Raw genomic sequence first — 24924 nt, 5'->3', positions numbered from 1 at the left:
TGTGGAACGGGGAAGTACTGTTCATGATTTGAAAGAAAACAGTCAGACAGTATTTACAAATTCCATAGCAGCTGACATGAATAAAATATATTTTAAATATCCAGTACTTTATCCACAGGTAAACATGTAAATCATAGTTACTATCAGTGTAACTGTAATGCTCTGTTTTTTTCCTAATAATCAGGTATATCTATTACATTAGAAGTATATTTAATGAATTTCCAAGCAGGTTTTGCTTTAGAGAAAAAAAAAAAATCATTTGTTCTATTAATAGTAAAGACTTTCCTGCTGAAATGAATTATTTAAAATCCCTAGAGATACATCATTTCCACTATGTATTGCCATTCTGCAATGGCAATGTATTACTCAAAATGCTAGTGCAACAGAAAGGCAAACTCAGACCATATTCTAGAGCAGAACCATACATTACATCTGCATGTTTAATGCATTAGCACTCAGTTTACCCATAGCTGCTAAGCTCTTTTTCTCACTCAGAAGTCACAAGAAAATGGTTTTTGCTCAGATTTGAAAATATAAATTTGTACACAAATAGGTGACAAAGTAGCATAAAAAGCTATCAATATGAGAAATTTAGAAAATAAAACAAAACTCATATTGATATTTTATCTCATTCCTATAACCCTAAACTCCATCTGTTTTCCAAAATATAAAGAAACAGATCCTGATCTTTGCATACATCAAATTCCCTCTGAGTGTAATGATGTTACTTACAGGTGTTGCAGAAGACTAGGTGTTCAATTCTCAAAAGAGTCTGTAAACAGCAGCAAGAAACAGCAGACCAGAATTTAAATCATACACACCAGAATCAGAAAGGAATGAATAATTCTCCAATTAATAATTTTCTTACCTGTTCTTCTGTGCTCACAGGATGTCCGTGAGCTCCTAGCAGTTTTGTTCATTTTATTCTTCACTGAATTTACTCAACTTCTTTATTTTACAGTGTGACTTGCAGTCTTCCAGGTAAAGACAGCAGGGTACGTAGGCAGGAAGCTCGTAAGTGAGCCATTTCTGCTTCCCTTTTGTGTACAATGGAGTTGGTCTGTGGCATCTGCCAAGGCAAGCCAGCATGTCTCCATTGAATGCCAGCTAGCTGAAAGTCAGACAAAATGTCTTCATAAACAAGAACTCCTTTCACTCATCAGTTAACGAGAGGGTGGAATATCCTTACCCTGAAGATCAGAACATGGGCTCAGACCTTTCTCTTACTGGCAGGTATACAGTGGGGAAAACGTGATCCACAGAGCCCCATCTCGGGGGTAGCGTCTTGCCCTGTGGTTTCATGGTTGTAAAACCTGAGCATGCCACCTTCCCTGTAGTTGCTGCAGATGGGCAGATGCTGAAGTACATCTCTTTACAAAAGTTTTAAGCTCTCTCTGCATCAGCTGAGATAGTTTCAAACTCTGAGGCCTTTTGGAAGAATATTCTTCTTTACTTTCTATTCTGTAAAAACCACTCCATAGGAGAGGAACTCTTTTACATATCCATCCTTCTTCTCACATCTTTTCAGCAGATGTCTTCCTCGCCCTACACCCCCATTTCTCTTGGGAATAAAGCTAGGGCATTCAGGGCACCAGGGAGCATGGTGCAGTCTGATAGGTCCCCAGTCTGCATACCAGAGCAGAGCAAAGGTCTGCAGAGCGTATCAGCAGGCTTATCCATTTCACAGCATGTGTTACATACATTGGCTTGAGACTATTTCCTTCTTCTATAATGTTTTTCTAGCGACGAATGTATGTGTTTTCCTTGGCCTGTATGATTGCTGATTTGGCATCAGTTTTTATTGGAATTAAAGAAACAATGAAAGAACAAAAGAACCATTAAGTATTTTCAGAGTCTAACATTAAGCCTAAAAAAGTCAGAACTTAACATGAAATAGGTGCTTTCCATTATATGGCAGCACACATTTGACAAATTAATGTCCTGTGAAAGTCATCTTTAGGTACCTGAGGTAGATCTCTTTAATTTTAATAACTTGGCATTATATGACCTGCTATTGCTTCTGTTAACATTTGTTGTAATTCATCTATTAAAGAGAGCAATAAAAAGTCAACAGATATGTGAAAAAAGCATCAGAGAATTGTTTCAATTGAAGGCAGCCAGACTAAATAGTGTCCTTTTCCTTATCAGTGTTCTGTTACATTTTGAGTTATGTATCTACATTTCCATTTAAATTTTATCCAAATTTTTATATTTTTTTTACAGTGAGGCAAATTATCCCTGATATTATTTATCAGAGCAAGAGCAGCTTCAGGAAAATATACAAGCTTATTGCATATAAGAGATTGAAATTTTTAAACAGAAAAAAACCTTTATTTATTTTAAATTTTTTCTACAACGTATCTATGTTTTTTTCTATGTCTGTATTTCATGTTGATCACATTTCTATTTTAAATCTCTGCAAAAAAGAAGCTTTATCATAAACGACTGCAGTTGACATTTTTTTAAAAACCACCAAAAAGCTAAATCAGTGCATTAAATCAGCAAAACAGATTTGGAGTGGTTCCTAAAACAGTATTAACTATTCTTCTATAGAAATTTCATTTGAAGAGCTCAAAGCATAATGCAAACCTTAAGTTTGCTTTACATCATGCTGGCAAGATATGCGCCTTCTCCTGTGTTCCAGATGAGCAGTGAGGCTGCAGGTCTGTGACAGTCTAAGCCAGTAAAAAATGCTGGGTTTATGGTCCTGCCTTTTTCTCTGGAGCCACTATTCGTTTACAGCCTCTGGCTTGTCCCTGCTCTGGCTCTGATCTGATCCACAATAACCTGGGTCAAGGACCTAACCTGGCAGAAAAAGATCAGTGAAGTACTAGTGCCACACTAAGGAAGGAGCTGAATTGCAGTAAAATTGGCTTTAGTGATCCTAAGGAATTACACAATTGCCACCTGAATCTGCTCCTTTTGTGTTGCATTAAAAAAATGAAATATTTTCAAATATCACAATATTAAAAATATTGTTTGCAAGGTTTTCCCTAACCTTTCAGCAGGGGAATACTCATCTCTCTTTCACCAGATTTCAGTCATCCCTGAAAGAAAAATAGTTCCTCCTATTTGATTTTCATAGTCACCTTCCTGCTTTCTCCTAAATTATTACCATGCTTGGGAGGTTCTCCATCTAAACACTTGCACACCGCCTTGTTATTTTCTTGGGCTCTCATGCTTAGTCTATTCTAAATTTGTAGACATTTTTGAGCAGGAACTTTTTGTTATGCAATATTATAGCACTTAGCAGAAAAAGCTCTTGTCCAGGACTGAGAAGCTTTTTAATACAAGTGATAAATCATTATAATAATACAGGAGAGAAATATTACATTGATCATGATGATAACACATCCCCTTCTTTCTCCTGCTATTACTGAAGTCAATAGCAAAGCTATATTGACTTCAGACAGTACAAGGTTAAGCCCTACAACATTATTATTCTGTAGGGGTGTGAATTTCTTTTTATAAAATGTCTTCGGCATAAAGAAAAACCTTAGCTTTATAGCAGTATACACACACAAGCTGGATTGACAATGATACAGATGTAGATATATCTGCAGGGTGAATATAATGTGTGCGTATGTATATGTACCTTATATATATCTTTTTATATTTTTTTCTGAGACTACTAAGGTGATGTAGGCATTATATTTGCCCCTAGATTGATATGTCTGTTAATCTCAGGACTCCTGTCAAGATTAGTTTTATTATCTAAGTGAACAGTAATTTAAAAGAAATAGCATTTTATTGAACTTCTGCTTAAATCCCAGCAACTTCAGATAAAGACAGTCTGCCTGGCATGACGTGACTTGAGAACTGAAACTGCAAGTTCCTCAGAAACTGCCATCTACTTTCATCTGTGTAGTGCTCAAAGCCACGCTGCGTGTTTATATTAAGCTCAAACGAAATTAATGAGTTTTTAAAGAAAAGTAGCTGTAATGAAAAATCTTAAATATAATTTAAAAACTGTAATTTAATACAAATTCATGACATCAACCTCTGTGTATGCAGAGGTTCTATTTAATTTTCATTAAATAATGTAATATCTTTTTTCAAATATCATTCGATGCTAGTAATTCCTTTTTTATTATGTGTCTTATATTAAATTGATAGCCTAGTATGTCATACAAAGACTGCAGGCTGCTCAGTTCCAGCTGCTTACACTTGAGCCCCCACTGGATGGCAGTCACATACAGCTTTGGAAACAATTCAGCTTGGTCCTTTAACTCGCTGACCTGAAAAAATTTCCTAGGTTAAATGCCTCTAAAAAACCAGTTTTCTTTTATTAGATAATGCGAGTTTAGAGCAAAGACAAGTGGACAGAAATCTCACTGTTGCCTCACTGTTCTCTTGTGGTGCACCATTTCATTTCAGGTGCCAGGATTAGAGAAGGGCGCAGCAGAAAGCTGGCCATGGAGAGCAACGCAGCCGTCCCCCATGGGACAAGAGATGCCAGAGCTGGCAACAGAGCAGGAGCTGGCTCTATCGCTAATCAGAAATGGTTGCCCCTAGTGATGGCAAGGCCAGGAAATCAGTATCAACAGTTTTTGAATGGAGATTTGTTTCAACCAGGAATCAAAACAACCCAAAACTTCAAACAGTCGTTAAACCCTTGAAACGATTTGTAACTGAACCCATTCTGAAAGCTTCCTTGACTGCAATGAGATCTGAAAAACATATGTGGGTAGATAGATTCAGTTATTGATTCAGTACGAGAGGTCAGTTAAAAATTAAATACCCCTCAGCAGTAAACTGGCTGTATCCTTTAGAGCCTGAAACGCCACGCAGCGCGAGAGTCTCCTTGTTGCTGTCCCTGGCTCCCACGTGCAGCAGGATCTTTTGCCTCTGCACCGTGACAATACGCTCTGCCACGCTGAAGTCTCCAGGGAAAATGAGGTCGCTGGAAGGATTTTGGGTTTTTTATCTGGCCAGGATCACCGCTAACTAAACTGTTCCAAGGTGAGGGGAAGAGGGGGCACACTTCCTCCTATCTTTGACTCCTTTTTGGCTGCACCAGAAAGCTGCGTGGTTTCACCACTGGCACGCCCTGCGCGCCTGGCGGCAGCCTCTCTCTTTGAGCTTTGCCCCACAAGTCCCACTGGGGGACTCCAGTGTGCAGGTGTGCATATGGGTCTGCCTCTGCCTCCATGCTGTGCTTGTGTAGGGATTTTCCAGAGGAATCAGGAAAAATGGGGGGAGCAGTAGAGGGCAGGACCGCTATTTCCCTGCCCTTTGCTCCTCTGCCAAAACACTGGCACCATCCCTGTTTCCAGAGATGGGCAACCTATGACCACACACCAGTTTGAGGGATTTGGTGAAATATAGTATTGTTATTCGGGGACTGTAGTCATAGTCTAGTGATATATTTTTACTTACTTTAAATGTGCGTGCCAGTATGTGGTTTTGCCAGGAAAGGCAAATTTGGAGAATTGTGTCTAGCAGAAGAGGCTGAGGTTTGCAATGCTCTTTGGTTCCTGAAGAAAAAAACCAACTAGACCTCAAAGCTGTTATTGTGTATGGGCAGAAGGCAGCCTTGCAGGGAGCCTGTATTGCAAAGAAACAAACTATAGCTTTACATAGCTAATACACTGATTCTCTTTTAATCCATTATGGACCAGTCTTTCAACATCCTGAACACTAACTGAAGACAAAGGGAGTTTCACACACCACAGCTGGCAGGGTTTGATATTCTGTGTTTGTGCATGTAAATGTTCACAGTGATTCATCATTTAAATTGACTTTTCATTTTCAGGTATGTCCTGCAGACACAGCATTCTCAGGTGGGGGCAACCTGTACATTAGGCAGGGATGACTTTTTTCGTTACTTGTTCCTAACAGTTAGTATGACAATGGACACCTAGACCATGGCTATCGCTCTAGGGTACCCACAATACATTGATAAATGAAATGATAGATTGATAATGATTATTATGATTTATTAGACTCTTATCAGATTAGTGATGATCTAATCAATCACACTGCTCAGAATCTAAGTCACAATAAAAAGAAATATTTAAACATTGCTCCAGATTGATTTTGGAAAAGGAGGAACTTAAATGTTGATGATTTTGACAAATACCAATGTGTGTGGTAATATGCCAGATTATTTTTTCAGAGATTCTTCAGTCTATTTTAAGTCATACAAATAAAAGGAGAACCTAGAAGATTAATCCTGTGCAATCAGAATGCATCAGAAATAATTCTACTGCAGGAAAAGAAGTTACATGAGGTTAAAGTCGTGACCTATGAGAGGCTGGAGGATCAGGGTTTTGTAGACATGATTCAGTAGCACTGTAAGAACGTGGATCAGTTCAAAATACTCATAATTTCTTTTCTGTTCCCCCAGCTTGATCACTATCCTCCAACAAGTTACAGCCTGCCAACAGCATCTGACATTGAGTTCAATTCCCCAAAGGCACTATTCCTAGGAAAAGTTATAGGTAAGATTTCATTTTATACACTGTTATTTATTAGGTATTTTCAGAGAATACTGAAAACCATAAGCACACGGGACAATGATGTGTGTCATGTTTGCAGCAGGTCACTTGCTGGACGTGTCATTCTTGACTAGAAGGTGGTGATAGTGGAGTTATACCTAAAGGAAGGGTTATGTTCACCTTGTCACATAGGCTGATGTGCACGCAAATAAGTGGTTGTCTGGCCAATGCATGGAAAAACCAGATACAGGTAAAGAGACACTTATCATATTTGTGCTGTTTCATTACCCTCTAGGTGTCAGGTGGAGGGAATATGAGGAAATCATTGAGACCACTGCTTCTACAAGGAGATATTGAAGTTATTTTGAATAGCATCATTCACTATAGCTTTATATAACGTCTTTATCCATGCAGTCAGCCTTCCTATCCCAGTGCATCCTCTTGTGGCATAACTGTCCCTCATCACTCTGCCAAAACTGCCACTTTCTCACAGCGAGGCCCACCGGCGAGGTCCTTTGGAAGTTTGTAACACAGTCATCTATACATTTTTCCATCCCTTTTATGGACCTCATTGCTACTTCCCAGTACAGCAGCTTCCTGGCCAGCTCCCCAGCTGAACTTGAGGGGCAATACAGATGCATCTTAAACTGCCTTGACCTCACTTTTAGGCCATCCTACTTTCCATAGCTTAATTTTTCCACTACTGGCATCTTAAATGAATTTCCAGGTTACTGACTTCAGGAATCAATTATTCCCCTGACATTTACAGCTTTTAAAGAGGGCTTTTCCCCCTTTTCAGAGATAAGGAGGTACTGCTATTATTTCCTCTAAGTGCTTTGTACAGGGATGTGGTTGCTTGAACTGCAGTGAAGGGTTTAATCCAGAAAATGGTAATCTTTTCTTTGTTTAGTGGTGTAAGGCAGTAATCTGTGAACCCCGTGCACTGATTTTTGAAGTGGAAAAGCAATTGACCCCATAGCTAATGTGACTTTTTGAAGATACCCTTTTCCATTTGTTTAGTTTTTAAAATTGAACATGTTGAACTTCTGTGAAATAGGAAATGAAAAGTCTTTGAAATGGTTGGTTAGCAAGAGAGACTGGCACTCTCCAAGTCAGTTCTGTAGACAGTGCAAGAGACGATGCAGTGTGATTTTAGTGAGTCTCTGGAAACTGAGTGCGTTGCCACCTCACCACGCTGAATTAGAGTGGTTGGACTGGAGCTGACTCTGCCTCGGCCAGCCTGCCAGCCTCTTCATTCATTTATTAAAGTGAGGAGATGAAGGACTTCAGGTGGAGCATTCAATAGCTGGAATAACTCTGCAGGCAAGGAATGGAGTTTGATTCTTTCCTGCCAGGTAATCGTGAGCAAAAATATCAACTATAATTCACTGACGGGTGTTGCAGTGTCCATCCCCTATAATGAATTAATTGCCAGAGAGATTCTGTTTCCTTTGAACCAGCACTTTCTCGGCCATTCTAATCAGGCAGTGCTTTAGAGGAAGCTGAGCAAGGGGCGTGAGAGAGAGAAGATGGAGATAGGCATACAACAGAGAAAAGACTGCAAAGTAAGAGAGAAATGAGAGTGAAGGGAAAGAAAAGAAAAACTCCTAAAACACAGAACAGAACAAAACAATGCACTGTACACTGTGATGTGAAAAGAAAAAATAGAAGAAACACAAAATGAAAGAGAAAGCAAGAAATATTGTTTACACTACATTCATTTAAAATGCCCTGAGTGTAGACAGAGCTCTGCAAGGAAATTGCTTCTTATTCCTTTGAATTGCTGAGCTGGCAGATGTACTGGCAACATAATCAGGAAACCACAGATATGAAACTGTGACATAGATAGAAGGCTTAGTCTTTGCATGGGTTCTTTCTGAGCTGAATTTTTAAGCAGGTTCATAGCACTGCAAAATCAAAGTCCACACAGCTGTCTCCCCGATAACCCCATGCCCAAGTGCTGGTTTCTTTGCTGCATTTAAATACTCACGTTCTGAATTTTTTTAGGCATTCACGGAGAATAAAGAGGCTGCAAGAATGGGGCAGCTCAGATGGTCCACGATCCGACCTTTCATGTCTAGGATACTTGTTTCAATATTGGCAGGGACTGAAAGGCACGATATCCATCTGAGAGGTCCAAATAAAATCAGTTGTCACCTGATTCTGTTCCTACAGATCTAAACCCACAGCACGTCACATTTGTCTTGTTTGCAGTCATGTATGTAGTTGAAATTAGAGTTTTTAATCTCCTCTGACTGTTTCAGTTGGATCCTACCAAATGAGAAATGAAACTTGGTAACAGAACATTATCTGTATTCTGCCTGTTAATGTTAAGAGCTTGACCATAGGACTCACTGGACTTTTTCAAAATAAAGACATATAAAAAGAAAAACAGCAGAGGTCAGTGAATATAATTTGATTTTTGTTATGTAATAAGAAAAATTTTAAATACCCGGGAACTTGCAATTTATATTCCTCTCACTCTTTATAAATATAGTAAACTGACAAGAGTAAGCATCAAATGTAGAAGTTGAAAGAATAAACATAGTCCTGATAATATCTGTCCCATAAATACATATGGTACAATTGAAGATTGTCATCAGGAAGCATAAAGCAATCACGTCTATCACTGATGCCCACCTTCGACTCCTCTGCTAACTTAAAGTTTGGGAACAGGTCAAGGTCTTGGCATACCCTGAAGGAGTAATTTGTGGGTAGGTTATATTTCTGTTTTCCTGTGCTACTTGGTGATTTTAAAGCTCAGACAACTGCTTCCCTGTTCCCAAAGATGCTATTTGTCACCTATTCTTTCAAACTGCATCATGCATTTGTTATATATTGTACATCCTATTATCTCTGGGATTGATAACTTCATTTTCTAACAGCATAGGATTATATTAGCATGGTTGGGAATATGATTATTTTACTTCCTCTTCTCTGCTTCTGTTATTTTCTTTGCAAAATAGGATATTTTATTAAGCAAGAGAGCAAATCAGTACTAAAGAAACAAACAAAAACCCCCTTCTATTCTTTCTGCCAAAGAAAAATTGAACTTATCTGCAGACGCACAGATTTCCTGATGTAAAATTGTTGCGCGACTGACCATGTCTATGGATCAGCTTTACTGTGCTACTCTCAGAGTAATGTTGAATTAGGGAAGAGCACGGTTAACACAGCTACAGAAGTGCAGCAGTTTGAAGGACAAAGTAGACACAGAATCCAGTATCTTTAAAGCTTCTAAATGTCACATGGTACTGGCTAGGCATATTTCAGTGGACTAGAGGGATTAGCACCAACAGAAGATCTGGGTACATATATTAAGTTACAGTTTGTACCCACCTGCAATTACATTCTCTAAATGGGCAATATGGGAGTAGCCTCCTATTTCGCTACTAGTCTGTCATCAGTTGCATTCAATTTCTGTTGCTCGCATACTATGCAATTCTTATTTATCATTAAAAATGAATGCAAGACCCTATTTCTAAAGACAGATGGGTTTTTGAAGAGTACTCTGGAACAATCTTACTAAGAAACTGATCTTCTGCCTGTCTTATTTCCATTTTCATTAGGGTTATTTGCATAGGAGCAGCCACTTCTGCCACAGCTGTTCTTGCTGTGATAGCTCATCTGCTGCCAGTCAGAAATGATCACTTGTATGACACCTACCACAACACAACACCACCCTCTGCTCTAGGTGTTACAACAATATGGCTGATTATTAAAATGGTGACAAAATGGCTCCGCGCCTCATAACTGTTCATAATATTTTCTGTGAAGCAGGAGGGTCACATCAGAAACAAAAATAAATGATTGAATTGCAGTGCTAATCAGGGAGCATTTCTTCTTCTTTAAGTTAAGGTGTTTTCTGCTTTTCTGAAATAATTTCCAGAAAACACAACTGTTCACTGGCTTGAAAAACACCGTTATAAAATATTTTTAGCTTTCTGGGAAACTGCATGTAAAGGCATTCAGTATATAATTCTTACCCAGGTAAAATGGATTATGATTTGTGGTGTGAAATAAAGCTGAAGGAGATAACGAATGAAAAAATCCTGGTTTACGTGAGTGTGTAGTAATAGAAATTATAGCACTAGAGAAATGAAGAATTTTATGAAAAAGATAGAAGGGAATTGTTAATGTTTCAAGGAAATTCTTTAATCTGTTATTTAAACATACTTGGGCTTTGCTGGCTGACACAGATGAGGTAAGAGGGAAAAGCTGGCTATGTGGATGACCAGCTATGAAGAAAAAAACAAAGAGTAGACAACGTGACAGGAAGTGTTATATGTCACAGTTCAGATCTGAATCTACATTTTCATTTAGGCTGCAACTTGAGACTCATTACTGAGATAGAATAGAGCAGAGGTTTGATTTTCCCTCTAAGTGTAGTGAGTTTGGATGCAATGGTCAGGTTCATCTTCACATCCTTTTTGGAGACCTAGACCAATTTCTGTTATGGGAACTTGCTATGTAGGGAACTAATGTCATAGTTTGTACTTTATTACTGAAAGTGGAGTATTTCTTTGGGATTTAATATGCATTTATAAAGAATTAGCTACATGTAATTAAACATGATTTTGTAAAAGTATCATTCTGGTGAACAGAAATAATTTGAGAGTTTCTTAATGGGATGTTTGATAGAGCACAGAAACACTGAGATCAGACAAGAGTTGCTCTTGAGAAAGAGGCAGGGACGTAAAGGAAATGCAGTCCTTGTCTGTTTTCTGTCTGCACCAACCACTCCAAATCAAATAATATCATTTCAAAAATACTTATATATCCACTTGGAAAAATTCAACATAATACAAGTCATTTATAACATAGACAGATTATCAGTTTCAGTACTGGTGGCTGTCCCTGCAGCTAATCTCTGTAGGCACCATTAATGTCTCTGCCTTACCCTAGTGCTCTTCAGGTACTTGCAGTACAAGTAGCATAAAGGGAAATACCTTTCAGTTCTGCCATCACTCTACAACTAAAGAGAGATCCTGGAAATCAACCCCAGGGGCCTGGATTCTTTTCTTAAAAGGGGGCTTCCTGAAGAAGAAGAGGTAGAAGGTCCATTTCTAGATGTGTTATTTCCCTGGTGTCAGTGAAAAGATTTTTTATTGTTCCCTGGCTGGAGTTTCTCTGTTTCTTTACCAATGTGTGTGGTGAAAATAAAAACTGATCAGGAGACATTTCTCTGTATTCATTGTGACATTCACTGCCTTGGACTGATGGGAGGTAAGAGCAGTTTACATCTGGCCAAGTAATTAGTTTCAAGCATGCAAAGGAGAGAACATAGGAAAACTTCATAAAAAGTAAGAGATAAAATTACAATGCTTACATGGCTTAGGTAAAGTATAGACATGGGAACTGTTTTTTTCTTGCATGGCATCTCTCCGCAAATACATACTCAATAATAGGAGGCAAAAGTTTAAAATCCTTTGAACTACCAGCAGGAACAACAGCAATTTTTCTGAGAGGTAATCATTTTTTGCTACTAAATAAGATATTTTCTTTTCCATAGAACAAGCCTGGCGGTTTGATGCTTCAACACTTCTAGCTGAATAACAGAAATGACCTAAAATGTGATTCATCCTACCAAAACCATCATACACTTTCAAAACCAATTTCAATGTCCAGGTTTCCACACAACTGCAGAGGTTTATCACTTAGAGGGTTTGTTTCATGCCAAAGGAAGTGTAAACCTATTCATCTCTTTGAGAACATTTACCATCATTGAAAAGGGGGTTTTGATAGCCCTGATAAAAAATTCTCTAAAGAATCTGGGCACTGTCATCACTGGTGCTCAGTTTGGGTATGCTGCTTGACACTGATATAGTCTGATATGAAGTTAATGTTAATCAAAGAAATCATCAAACCAAATACCAGTTTAGAATTAGGTCTCTGATACCATACTTTGCTGAGCTCTTTAAATTTGGATCCTAAAAGATGATGCAGAGCATTAAAAAAATTATGAATAATCTAAAAGTATTCTTCCACTACACATCGTCGACATGTATCTACTACTACCTCATGATCATAATGAGGTTAGTACCTCATTATGTATTTTAGCAGTGTGGCAGTCAGGGATCCACAGCCTGAGTTTGCTCTGTGGCTCTCCTTCATTTTGCAGTGTAGACAGATAATCTGAGTGCAGGGTAGCTTAGCCTGCTTTCACTGATAATGAGCAGAAAATAGCTGGCATGGAGTAAATTCATCCACTAACTTACTTCAAACTGCCTGCTACTTCATTTCTGAGCACCAGTGTTAACATTCAGTACTATAATCTCAGGGAGAATGCATATGTATATTTTCACATTGGGAGCCCTCCTGCTACAGTAGCAGTTGAATATTAAAGATGTGCTTTCCCCTGCATAAGTCACACATGAATTATCATACAAGAATGTAACATCTGGACAATTTTCCTTCTCCTCCTCCTCCTGTATAATAGCATCAGCCTGGTTGAAACTCCTCTGGGATTTAATAGTGCCTGTCTCTCTGACCTCAGATCTGTCTATCAGTCCGTTATCTCGCTCTTTGAAGCGTTTCTAGTAATGATGGAAATGTTCCACAGCTCTTCTAGCTAAAACAAGAACCAAAGTAAAAATAAAATATTTTTTTCTTTCAGACCTCTGAGGTTTTGATCTATCTGGTTTCTCTGAGAAATCCTACCTACAAGCCCTATTTAGAAAGGAACATTTCCCATCTACAGGCCTCCCATCCAAGGGGACATCATAAACACTTTGAATTGCCAGCTCCAGCCCAAGAACTTCTGACGCAGAAATAAGGGTAGCCCAGTTGAATTTTATCTTTTGTTTGAGAACTGAAATGAAGAAGAGAAGCCAAGAATATCTGTTGGTGCCGTTCACCTCTCAGCATCCATGCTGCATCTTTTTCCCATTTTTTAGAATATTGTGGGATTGAGCTGCTGTGGCATTGGCCAGCTGGCAGCTCCAGAGAGGCAGAAGGTAGACCCCAGGCAAGCTGGACTAAATTAGATGCGATGGTAATCTCAGTAGTCATGAGTATAGCCAGCTCTGCTCTTCCAAAAATTAGCTGTAGTCATCTCCTCCCACTAACTTTTCACTCCCACCTTTCAGGTCATTCTTCATGCGCTTTTATTTGCTCATTGCACTATTCTCTGTAAAGAAACTTCACTGATTACTAGCCTTCAAATCGTCTGTGGGCATTCAACAGCTCCAGAAGGTCAACTACCTTTTCTTTTTTTTCTCATGCTCTTCTAGCATGCATACCAGCCTGTAACAGGATGCAAGAGTCTCCTAGTTCCTAAATTATAAAGTTCTTTTCCTTTATACTTGAAGATGTCTCAGAAAATTGTTTCATATAAATCACTCTACAGAATCTTGTGGAGAAAAAAAATCCCATTGCTTTACAGTTCTTTCCAAAGTATGTGTCTATGTGCTCTGAAAAAAGAAAAAAAAAAAAGAGGAAATGTAAAGACATTTAATTTAGCTAGTGCCATTTCGATCAGAGTATTTGCAAAAGTCTTATCTGACATTCAAAACCATGTGATAAGACTATTTAAAAGTAATAAAATAAAATGAAAACTTAAACTTCAGTAATTAGAGTGACCTTTCCTAACTTGTGTATTTTATTAAGGTGGCATGTTTTAGTTAGTTATACAACTTTTCCCTACCACAGGAAGAGAGGAACTATTTGACCTGTACTGTGTAATACCTAGTACTAATTTATTGTCAATGCAGCTGCTTTAAAGGGTCAAGGAGGGGAACTGAACATGACAAGATCACCAAGGACATCAGTAAAACCTGCAGATGGCCCTATAAAATTATAATGGCATAGAGAAAGAAATCAGAGAGCTGAAAGCACCTTCAAGGCTTGTAAATCATAAAAAAAAAGTGTTACACAATCTGAAAATTGAAAGACAAAGGTAAAACTGAGGTGGAAAGTGAGAGCATGTTATAATTTTCCTCCAAATATATTTGAAGAAAAAATTGACAATTGGAATAGATCTTCTCTAAAATAATAGACAGAATTGACAAATATTGTCTTTACCAGGCCAAGGCACAAGTCTTTAGATTTTACATTATTTTACCTAACATGGGCAACCTCTGCTCATGGCTCCAGAAGAAAAAACATTAAAAAATATTATGAATAGGCACCCATGAATGATTAATCTCTCCAAGAGATTGTGTGCCTCTGAGTCTGTGATTGGATTCAGAGAGACTGTCAGACAGACAAGGGAAGTGACTTGTGTCCCTTGTTTTGGAAGATGACTGGGATCAAGTCAACCCCCTCCCTCAACAGCTGTCCTGGTTTTCACTCCTGTCAGTAATAATTTGAAGTTGCCCGTGTTCTCCTCTGATCTGCAGTGGCCTCATGCCAGAAGCGCCAGAGGTTTCCTAGAGCCCAGAGAAAGTTTGCTCAGATTGCTGGAGAACCTGGGAAAGGCAAGGGATGTGGGAGTTTCTGGGGTGTGAAGTAGACAGGAATCTCATGGTATATGCTACTGTGCCTGAAATAATAAACCCTGAAAGGAAAGTAGGACCATTGCCCCAGCAAAGCACTGCGCTAATGCACCTTTGCACCTTGGGGTTCAGAGCTCCCTTGGGTCTGGACGGCTTTCATTCTCTCAGAGAAGACTGGACTTGTCCATGCAAATAGGTTTTAAGCTGTACAGCTTTGTAGGATAAATTTATCTCAGTTCAAAGGCTCAACACAAAATCTTTGCACTATTAAACCCTGTTTTAATCCACAGCCTTAATAGACCTTATATAGAATGTAAAGTAAGTCTATATTGCACTGCTGTTCTTTGCACAAGTCACCTGTTCTGCATAAATATAATGAAGACATAGTAAAATAAACATATTCTTCAAACAATATTAAGTAATGAATAAATGTGAAGAGAAGATAATCTTTTTGTAGGTACTTTATATAGAACTGTAAATTCATAGGCTAAATTATTCATGGTGAATAATTTGCTTAAGTCCCACTATCACACAAAAAAAAAGGGGGGGGGGGAGCAAATACATTATGGGAAGATAATTTAACATTTTCCTGTTAAGCCAGACCTTTCACTGTAGGTTACTTTGCATTTCTTTTAAAGGAAATATTCTCATTATTTAAATTACAGAACCAAAACCTGACTGATGTCTTATTTTTAAGTGTTTCTGCCCAGCAAATTTTAAAGATATATATATATACACACTTTTTAGATAAGCCCTTTCTCATAGGTACAGTAATGTATTCTCCATCTGTGTATTTCAGAGAACAGTTAAAACACTATTAGTTGCCACAGAGAAGGAGCTCATCTGTCAGGCTGCTCATTCCATTTCCAATGGTTTCAGCTACGTCCATGCTTTAGATAACAACAGGCATTGTAGTTGCACCAGTGACCTCGCTTAAAACTTGCTATAGCAATATAGCTGTGATACCACTCAACGTGGACTGGTTGTCTTTGCTTATTACATGGTATTGAGGTGTGCTTAGGAGGAAGGCCCTGGGAATCAGTCACCCCAAACCCATCATTGCTGCTTGCTGCGTCTCGGTTACCAGTAATGAGCTAAAAACATACATTTTATTTAGATTTTTGCACCACCTATGTTTTTCATGTGTCATTTAGATATGGTGAAACATATTTCAGATAAGTTTCAGACTGATGCAATTTCAAGCTGAAACATGGCAGGCAGTCACCCAAGGGAGGAAGGCAGGATCTTACCCCTTGTTGAAGGAAGGAGTTGTTTATTAGCCTGTAAAATACAGGAGGTCTACTCTAACAAGTAGGTGTTCATATATCTAAGGAAGTGAAACAAAATGTTTTAATTTAATAATTCAGATTGTTTTCTGGATCAGCAATTAATAGAATGATTTTTGGAGGGAAAGACAGAAACCGTCTGGACCTTCACAAGTCTTCAGTGGGGATATCTATTGTAACAGCTAAAAATTTTCACCAAGAACCAGGAATGATCTAAATTTATCTGAAAAGGCATGTATGGTGAAAGATGCTCCTGATTTTGTGGTGGAAACTCTCTTTGCCGGTGTGTTATTTCATTTAAAATGGTTCTGTCGTGTCTTTTTTTATTTTATGAAATATGGTATCCTATCTGAATAATATGTTTTACAAACATTTTAGCAGTTTCAAGAATATAGTTTTGTATAGTACTAGGGATAGTACAGTGCAGTGTAGTACAGTACTAGGGATAGCATTGTTTTTAAATAGCTTCCTGAATTAGATTCAGATGTTTTCTACAGCACAGTCTATATCACTAACAGCTCCTTGTGTTGCAATTTAGTTGTTTATTCTGATATTAAATGTGACATATTAGTAGCAGTGTTATGCCATTGACCATGACAGTTACTGATCCTTAGATTTAGATGCCATAATAAAACTCTATTTAATCTGCAATACAGTGGCTAGTTCATAAACACCTCATTTAAATACAACAGGAATAAACTCACATCATTACAACTTTCTTTTTAGAGAAGCCTGCTTCCTCTCCCATAAACGTACACCACTTTCCAGAAAACTCTCCTTTATGACTACATGAACTTAGAAATCTATCTCAGTGATTTTCAGCTACTGAAATGTCAGGGTTGTACTCTGCTTGCAAATGAAGCAGTTGAGTAAGGTTACAGTCTACCACCAAAAGGTAGTATTTTTATTTTATTCAGTCTGATAGCAAGATAACATATACTTTCACTGGTTTTGTTATTCCTTCCTATTTTCTGTTTTCTTCAGAGTTTGTTCAGAATTTTACCAGTCCTCCCTGGGTTTTTTGGAGAGATTGTCAGCTGCCCTACTTTTACATGAAAATGCTTGTTGATCAACAAAATTGTTTCCTGATCCTTCTTCTCAGTTGCAGAATGTAAAGTTTTCACCGTAATACCTACAGTTCTTCAAAAATGCTTAGGGAGAGAAACATATTTGTCATCGAGTGTCAGAAAGATGAAATTGTTTAAAATACTCAAGCTAGAATGACCGCCTCCCAAAATCTTTTTCTTTAAGAATAATTTTAAAAAGATTTCCTGGGTTGTAGTCGATGAGGCACCTCAGAAATACTGATACTGTGAGACATCTTCAGGGAAAACCACTACTACCATTACAAGCGTAATTCATCGTGCTGTCGTATTACTCTCAGGCAAATTTGAGGTGATTTCAGTTTAGCATCTTGAAAATATGTACTTTCTTCACTCACTGAATACTCACTTAACATAAAACCAGCATAATTCCCAGCATCCTTTGGCTAATGGCAACCTTTAGTTGGTTTCTTGCTTCTACATTCTTGTGGGATTCCTTGCAAGACAGTCAATAACGTGACAAATGAAGACAGGAATGGTCTATTATTTAGGCATTCATTAGATGAGGAACTAGATACTCTTTTACCATTTTTCATAGGTGACATCTTGGGTTTCCCTCTAATTTAAACATAGACAAAAAGATATCAAACCATTTTCTTTTCTCTTAGGCAAACCCAAATATTATTTATTTTTTACCACTTAGTAAGACTACTGTAACAGTTAAGCACTTTTCTATTCCCCAATGAAATAAAAAAGAAGAAAAATATCCAAAAGCTTTATAAGCCATAACCAATCTTGGAGTAGCAGTGCAGGATAAAGAACTGGCAACATTCTCAGAAGACTGTAATGAATTTTTTTTTAATGTGAAGTTTATTGCCTAATTTTCTTTTTATCATTTTCCCCATGAAATCCTTTGAAGAAGCTTCTTGAGAGAGCATAAATGGCTACTGGAAAATGGCAAGTGCAAACTAACTTAAAACTTGCCAAACTATGTCCTTTTTGTGATGTGGGCCTTGTTCTCCCAATTACAATTTAACCCATACCAAAACACAAACCCCAAACACACCATGAAACTTCTGTAGGTAATAGTTAATACTGAAGGTAATATTCAGGTGCTGTTATGTAAATATACTTCAGTGTCTATACTAATTCTTATATACTCCATGTTACAATAATAGAGGTCTGAGCATTTATTAAGATCTTTTTTCTTTTTTTTTTCCTCTAAAGAAATACACTTTTCCCAGTAGAATAACTCTGTTCGGAGCCAAGAGCATTCTTTCTGCTAGTTCACAGTGATGTTTCTTTCCTCCTTCCCAATTCAGTGTAGTTCCAAGGCCCATCTGTGATTCATCTGTGTGAAATACAAAAGCCCAGATAATAGACTGGGATACAAAATTTTGCTGAAAGTTTCTCAATTATCTCTAATGTTACTCACTAATGTTAATGGGGTTTTTCTGCTCATGTGCTTTAAATATGGACAAACAGGACACTAATAAAACTTAATGTAGTGAGATCTGTGATCTGTCAGACTTTTAGAAATAATCTGAGTTACCCTGAGTCATGCAAACTGGTTTTATTTTGAGTGACTTCTACAGTAGACACGTTATTCACCATACATCCTAAAGAACTGTTCTGGCTTTTGTACAATACCATTTTATAGAACTTTTGGACAATACCTGTTTATAGAACTTTAAGGAAGTTAATAATGTCAAAAATGTCTTTGTCACAGCACTCAAGAAGATGTTCTTCACTACTCTCAAATACTGCTGCAACCACCGGGAGACCCTTAAGCTAGGAGTTTTTTCCTGATGTGTTAAAAAAGGGATGAGAGGAAGGGAACTGCATGCATTGATACTTGCCTCTTGTTTCACATAATAAATTCGTAGGTCTCTGGCATGTAATTAAAGAATTGCAAAGCATTTTTAAACTTTGGGTTTTTTTCTGGAAAGTTTTGGAAGTTGATACAATGAAAGAGTATATGAAGGGGGACAGGTGAATATGGGTTTAGAAAATATTCAGATTATTCAACTTAATTTAAAATTTTAAAAGACAAGCTGTGAAAACTTCAGCCATCAATTACAGGATTTGAAGCTGTAATCATCATACAGTTGTCTCTAATGCCCTAGAATTCCTTGTAATATCTGTTTAGTTTAAGTTAATATCCCCCAGCATCTCATTTAAATAGTATAGAAAGAAACTGTCAGTTGAAAGTCTCAGGTTTATTCTCCAAATGGCATTTACAGATTATAGGTAGATTATTTTATTCTCTGTCCACCCCTAACAATGGATGCATAATGTTAGCTGTTCCACCCCTAACAATGGATGCATAATTTCTCAGAGGTGCTTGAAATGCTCATTGACTTGCTGAAATAAAATAATTACTAAAATAACTAGTAGGTTAAATTTAAATATAGTTTTCTTATGGTGTTTTCGTATTAAATGTTTCTACTGAGGCTTTAATTTGTTGAAGAGGAATCCAGCAAAGAGTGTCTTGTATACATTGAAGAGGAAAAGTAAGAAATGTTTACATATAGCAGTCAGCTACAATATAGTTTGAGTTTGGCAAAGATCTTGTAAGGACCATTTTGAGAACTTGATTCTAATGCATCCTGTATTTTGATAAGGGATTCAGATAATAACAACTGTATTGTGTAAAAGGAACTGGGTTTCATACATCCAAAGTAAGGTTCTTAGGTTTAGTCACAAGATAATTTAGAAGATTAATTTATTCCACATTAGGTCACTGTATTTGAAAAACACTTATTCAACCCATAGGAAATATCAAGTGACAGTGACAACAAATTGAAACATTCTTTAGTGGGGGTTTCCCTGCCTTTAGGGGTTTTTTCATCATCTCCACTTGAATATTCATCTGGATGAAGCAGACAGTCTTTTAAAGCAATGAACTTCATGATGGCGATGAAATCTCTCAAAACTGATCAAGTTTTGGGGAGTGAAGGTACTAGGGTCCAAAAGTGAGGTGGTGAAAGCTGTAGGAGCCCCCTCTGTCGTAATGACCATGCTGAAAGGTGTACTGACAGCAGGGCTGTCCCTTCTGTGGGGGTGTCAGCAGTGGAAACTTCAACCATGACGAATGTGCGGAGGGGACAGCAGAAAGGAAAGGGTGGGGAAGCTGCTCAGCAGCTGGGTACCTAATCTGTGTCACCTTCCCATCATGGTTACCACATCACTGCCGTTCTGTCCCTCTCTGGAGACTAACTCCTGACTTAAAGGAAACCTGAAAATCACCATTGTTCCACCAGGGATGCAGAGCTGGCAGGACAAACTGGGATGGTTCACACACTGCACTTCAGTAGGGCTAATGGCACTGGGTATGACGTCTCAATAAGGATGTTGCTAGCATCATTAGCAGAGCTGGGGGGCTCTGCTAACCTTGCTTCCAATGCCTGAGCTCAAGTACCTCTGCTCAGTGCTGCTTTGTGCCGTGTGGCCTAGAGTCAAGTTTCATGACTTAGGTGACTGACCTGCTTTCCTTTCTAGATCATTTTTAATAAATCATTTGTCATTTCATCATCACATTTCAGCTCTGGAATGCATTTCTAAATAGGAAATTGATGACAGACATTTTTCCCTCTTTTTTAAGAGCATAACTCATCCATAATTTCCCATTTTTTTCTGGCTGTAATATTATTAGCTTGCTGTAATACTGTCCTAGCCTATGCATTCAACAACAAAATGCAGTTACTGCATTTCTCTTGCTTGCAGCACTCCTATAAAATAAATCATTTTCATGAATCAATAAAGGATGGATTTCATGCCTTGTAACTGCACTTCATCTGTGGTAAATTTTTTGATTGTTGTTCCTGTTTTGCTTTGCAAAACTGGTGTCTAAAAATACTAGTAGCAATTTTCCTCAAATATTTGTATTATGACGAAAATCACATATAAAAGCTAGTGCTTTTTTCAAATATGTCCAAGATAGTTGTCCCTCTTCTTCAAATTATTACCTACATCCATTCAGCTAAAAGCAAGCTAGGACCCTTGCATTCAGTAATGATGCTACTCAATTATTTTCTCAATTGCCTAGATTTATTTTTTTCTCCGGTGAAGTCATTCTTTTTCAGCAAATCATTGTTGTCAGTTAAAAAGCTGATCAACACAGTGTGCTAGGGTATAAAGTGTCTAATCGCTAGAAGAAATACAGAAATAAGAATTGCATTGGCATGATAACCAGTACATTTGGAGAATGGGTCTAAGACTTAAAGAATTGCACCTTTTCACCAAGATACTGAGGTCTCTGCAGTCAAGGCTGCGTTTCAGCTTTACCCCAGGGCACACCAGCAGCAAGAGGCCTGAAACGTTTCCAGGCAGCCTCTCTTCCTCAGCCTCCTGCACTTTGCTGGCAGCCACCGGAGCCCTCATGGAAAGGCAGCGTCCCGCAGCACCCTGCCCAGGCACTCACAGGCATCACCACACGCAGCAAAGGAACCGCTGTGGCTGTTTCACGAGGCAAACGGCCCTGCCAAGTTCCTGTGCCAGAATGAGAAGGCAGTATTTTTAAGTGATGTTGTAGCTTTATCTCAGCTGAAGCGAATGGCATTTTACATTGGCATATACTCTCAGGTGCTTGCTTTACCTTGAAAAAGAAGCCTATTCAGCAGCTCTCCGACAAGTGCCTGCAAGCTTGCAGGAGCCCACAGATTTCACTCAGTTAATGCACACAGCATATCTTAATTGCTTAAGACTGTTATCTTGACTTTGTAACAGTGTCCCCTCCAGGGACGAAGGAATGCCTGGCTGACAGCTAAGCTTGCATTGCATCGGGTACCTGGGTATTGCTTGTAGCGTGCCAAGCCCTTTCTGCTGAGGAACGCACGGAAACCAGTGCATTAATTTTATGAAGGACTTTTTTGCTGGAATGAAGGTGATATGCTGCACCCTGTCCTCAGACAGAAAAATAAATATTTTCATCTTCCGTAAGTGGGAAATGTTAGAGTTGCATTACATTCCCACTTTATTCTGAGGGGAGCAGAGAGGGAGAGGGGGACAAGGAGTGATGAGCTTGTCAAGTTTGTGTTCAGACCTGGATCTGTCCTCTGTCTTGTTTCCCCCACCTGGAATTAGCTAGTAAGGTGCTTCTCACAGGGTTTGGACATTATCTTCTATTCCCAGTGTGACTCCTTTACCAACAGTGCTGCTTACACAGCTCTTTCTGTGCTGGTTTTGTGGTTTTTCGAGGTGTGCATGGCACTTACACTCCAAATACATTTCTATAACTTCTGAGCTGGCTCCTTCCAGTCCTTCCTTAAGACTCACTTATGGCTGTTAGATATTTTTTAAGAAATTTAGTGTTGTCACAATAATGTGTCCAGTCAGATTAAAAGCCAAATGAAACATAATATAGTGGAAACATGTACAAAGTCTTGTATACGCGAGGTCTCCCAGTTCCCAGCCTGCTCACCTTTGAACTTCCCCACAGCTCCAAGTAAGGGCAGCGGGCTTAGGACTCCTCTTATTACTAAAAATTGTACTGCATTTCAGTAATGCTACATTTACTTCATCTTTCTCCAATGCAAAAGCAATTTGGGGAGCTAGGCTTCTTGCCTAGCCCATATTTCCCTTCTCCTCCCACTCTCATCCTCTGACTCCCTTTACCACCCTCCCTGGTTCCTCCTGGCTTTAGCTGACGTATACATTGGCAGCAGGCAGCTTTTTTCTCTACTGTATTCAGGTCAGGCTGCATCCTGTTCCTGCTGCAGGATTCAGAGCACTGTCTCTCTGCTGCTCTGGGTCCTGCTCCTTCTCCCCTCTGCTCACCCACACCTCAGTGCCCCGCAGGCTCGCAGCTGCCATGAGTCCAGGTGCCCAAAGCTGTGGTGTGGTCCGTAAAGCGTCGCAGAACTCTGCAGGTCAGCTTTCTCCAGGCTCTTAGCACAGGCAAATCGTATGCCCTTCCTTCTTTCTTCCAGAGCTCAAATGGAAATTGTTAGAAATGTCTATATTTTGAAAAGTAAGTAGAAATTATTATCAACTGCTTAGACAATTTCCTTTCCATGAGAATAAAACAGCTGGGACACCTTAATTCCGAATATCAAGTTCTTGTGAAGTTCAGTAAGTGCCTCTGAAGAGGGAGAGAAAGGGGAAAAGCCAAAGGGACTGAGGAGTGGAGTGGAAGAAGCTGTGGGAAACAGAGATGTGGGGCACAAAATGGTGGTGACAAAGCAACAGTATTGATAAGCTAGAAAGCTGTCTGATGCCAGGTTGGAGCAATGTACAGCTTGGGAAACTGCACTTGATCAGCTGTCCATGGAAGATACCAGTTTTTCTTGTTTCTTTGTGTTGTTCTTACTGCATGAGGCAAAGAAATGAGCAAATCTTTACCTCACCTGTCTGTTCCTTCTTATTGTGGATTGGCTTCTGCTCACTAACAAACTCGGATCTCCTGCGAAAACACACAGCAACTGTCCCAGCTGAGCAGGTGACAACTTGGCTTCAGGCCGTGCTGTTTTCACAGATCTCAAACTGAAGGCATCGAGTTTTGTGCTGGCACATTCCCATCCTCTTGGACCTCCAGTCACAGGAATTCAGTGTCATGGGCAAAGCCAGCAACACATTGCTCTCCCACTCCGTACGCAAGGGAAAGCTGATGTAGAGCTGGTCATATGGTCCGTGCTACCCTTGCAGTGACCTTTTGAGTTTGAGCAGCTGACAGAAAGTCCCCTGCTCTAACCACCACCCTCCCTGCTTTGCTGTTTAACTGGTTTACAAACACATCAACCAGCCTTTTAAGGCAAACATACCAATTTATCAGAGATTTTCTAAGACAAAAGGACAGGGTCCTCCTACAACCTAAGATCCTGCAATCTCAATCTAGCCTTCACCTTTATTGTCTAGACTGCTGCCTGATTCAAACTTCTGTTGGTAATGAACTGGAGGCAGGGAGGAAAAAAATGAAAAAATACTCATTTAAAAATTTTCCAGTTTTCAGAAGGACTCATCCACAAAAATCCCAGGTGTAAAATTATTTTTAAAATGCATATTGGGAATTTCTTGTGCCAGTATTCAGCTCCTCTTGCAGAGTTTGGTGCTGAGCACGCTCAAATACAGCCTTTTATAACTATCCACAAAAAGAGTTTCTGCAGATGTGTACCTATGAGCTTGTCAGCTGCTGAAAGAGACAAACTGCTTTTACAGGTCACTTATCACTGTTCTTTTTTTCCAGCTCTTCTTCTGACCTGCATCTGCCCAGCAGCCCAGCAGTAACTCTAAGCGGGTTGCTTGTCATTCAGAAATCTTGGACAACTCACCACTGTGCCTGTGAAATTAAACTCTGCTTTGCACAGACCGTGAACTGGAACATGTTGTGGCTGCATTAGCAGATGCACAGATAAATGTTATGCCCAGTAAATTCAGCATATCCAGAATATTTCAGCCTCACTGTTCATCTGTTGATGTGTCAGACCACATGTTCTCTGTGCATTTCAATGCTGTCAAATGTGTGTGCATGGCAAAGCTCACTATTATACTAGAACTACCAGCAATATTTAAAGTATTTATTTTTCCCAGTTTGAGGGGGAAGTATGGGTGGAAAGAGAAGTGCAGATTTTTAGGGCAAAAGAATCATTAATTGTTTGTTCTTTGCTCAACTTAAATCAAACTGCTGCAATCAGCAATAGTCTGTGTATCAAGAAATGGAGGAAGCGTATCGTATTTTAGAGGATTTAGCACTTCAGTAAATTTCAACATAGAGATCATGATG

General features: G+C 38.9%; 1 protein-coding gene across 2 annotated transcripts in view; it reads left to right on the top strand.

Annotated features, from left to right (window-relative positions):
- Window positions 1-24924, top strand: part of CNTNAP2 (contactin associated protein 2) — a 1227525-nt gene that overhangs the window by 1151990 nt on the left and 50611 nt on the right. For both annotated transcript variants that reach the window (XM_054815498.1, XM_054815497.1), the window contains exon 21: window positions 6350-6443. In XM_054815498.1, the coding sequence (XP_054671473.1) occupies window positions 6350-6443 (94 nt within the window). The remainder of the gene's footprint in view (window positions 1-6349; window positions 6444-24924) is intronic.

The sequence above is a fragment of the Grus americana genome, chromosome 2 (genome assembly GCF_028858705.1).
Source record: "Grus americana isolate bGruAme1 chromosome 2, bGruAme1.mat, whole genome shotgun sequence".
In the NCBI taxonomy this organism is placed as follows: domain Eukaryota; kingdom Metazoa; phylum Chordata; class Aves; order Gruiformes; family Gruidae; genus Grus; species Grus americana.
Note: the sequence above shows the minus strand (reverse complement) of the source record. Positions and strands in the feature narration are given on the sequence as shown.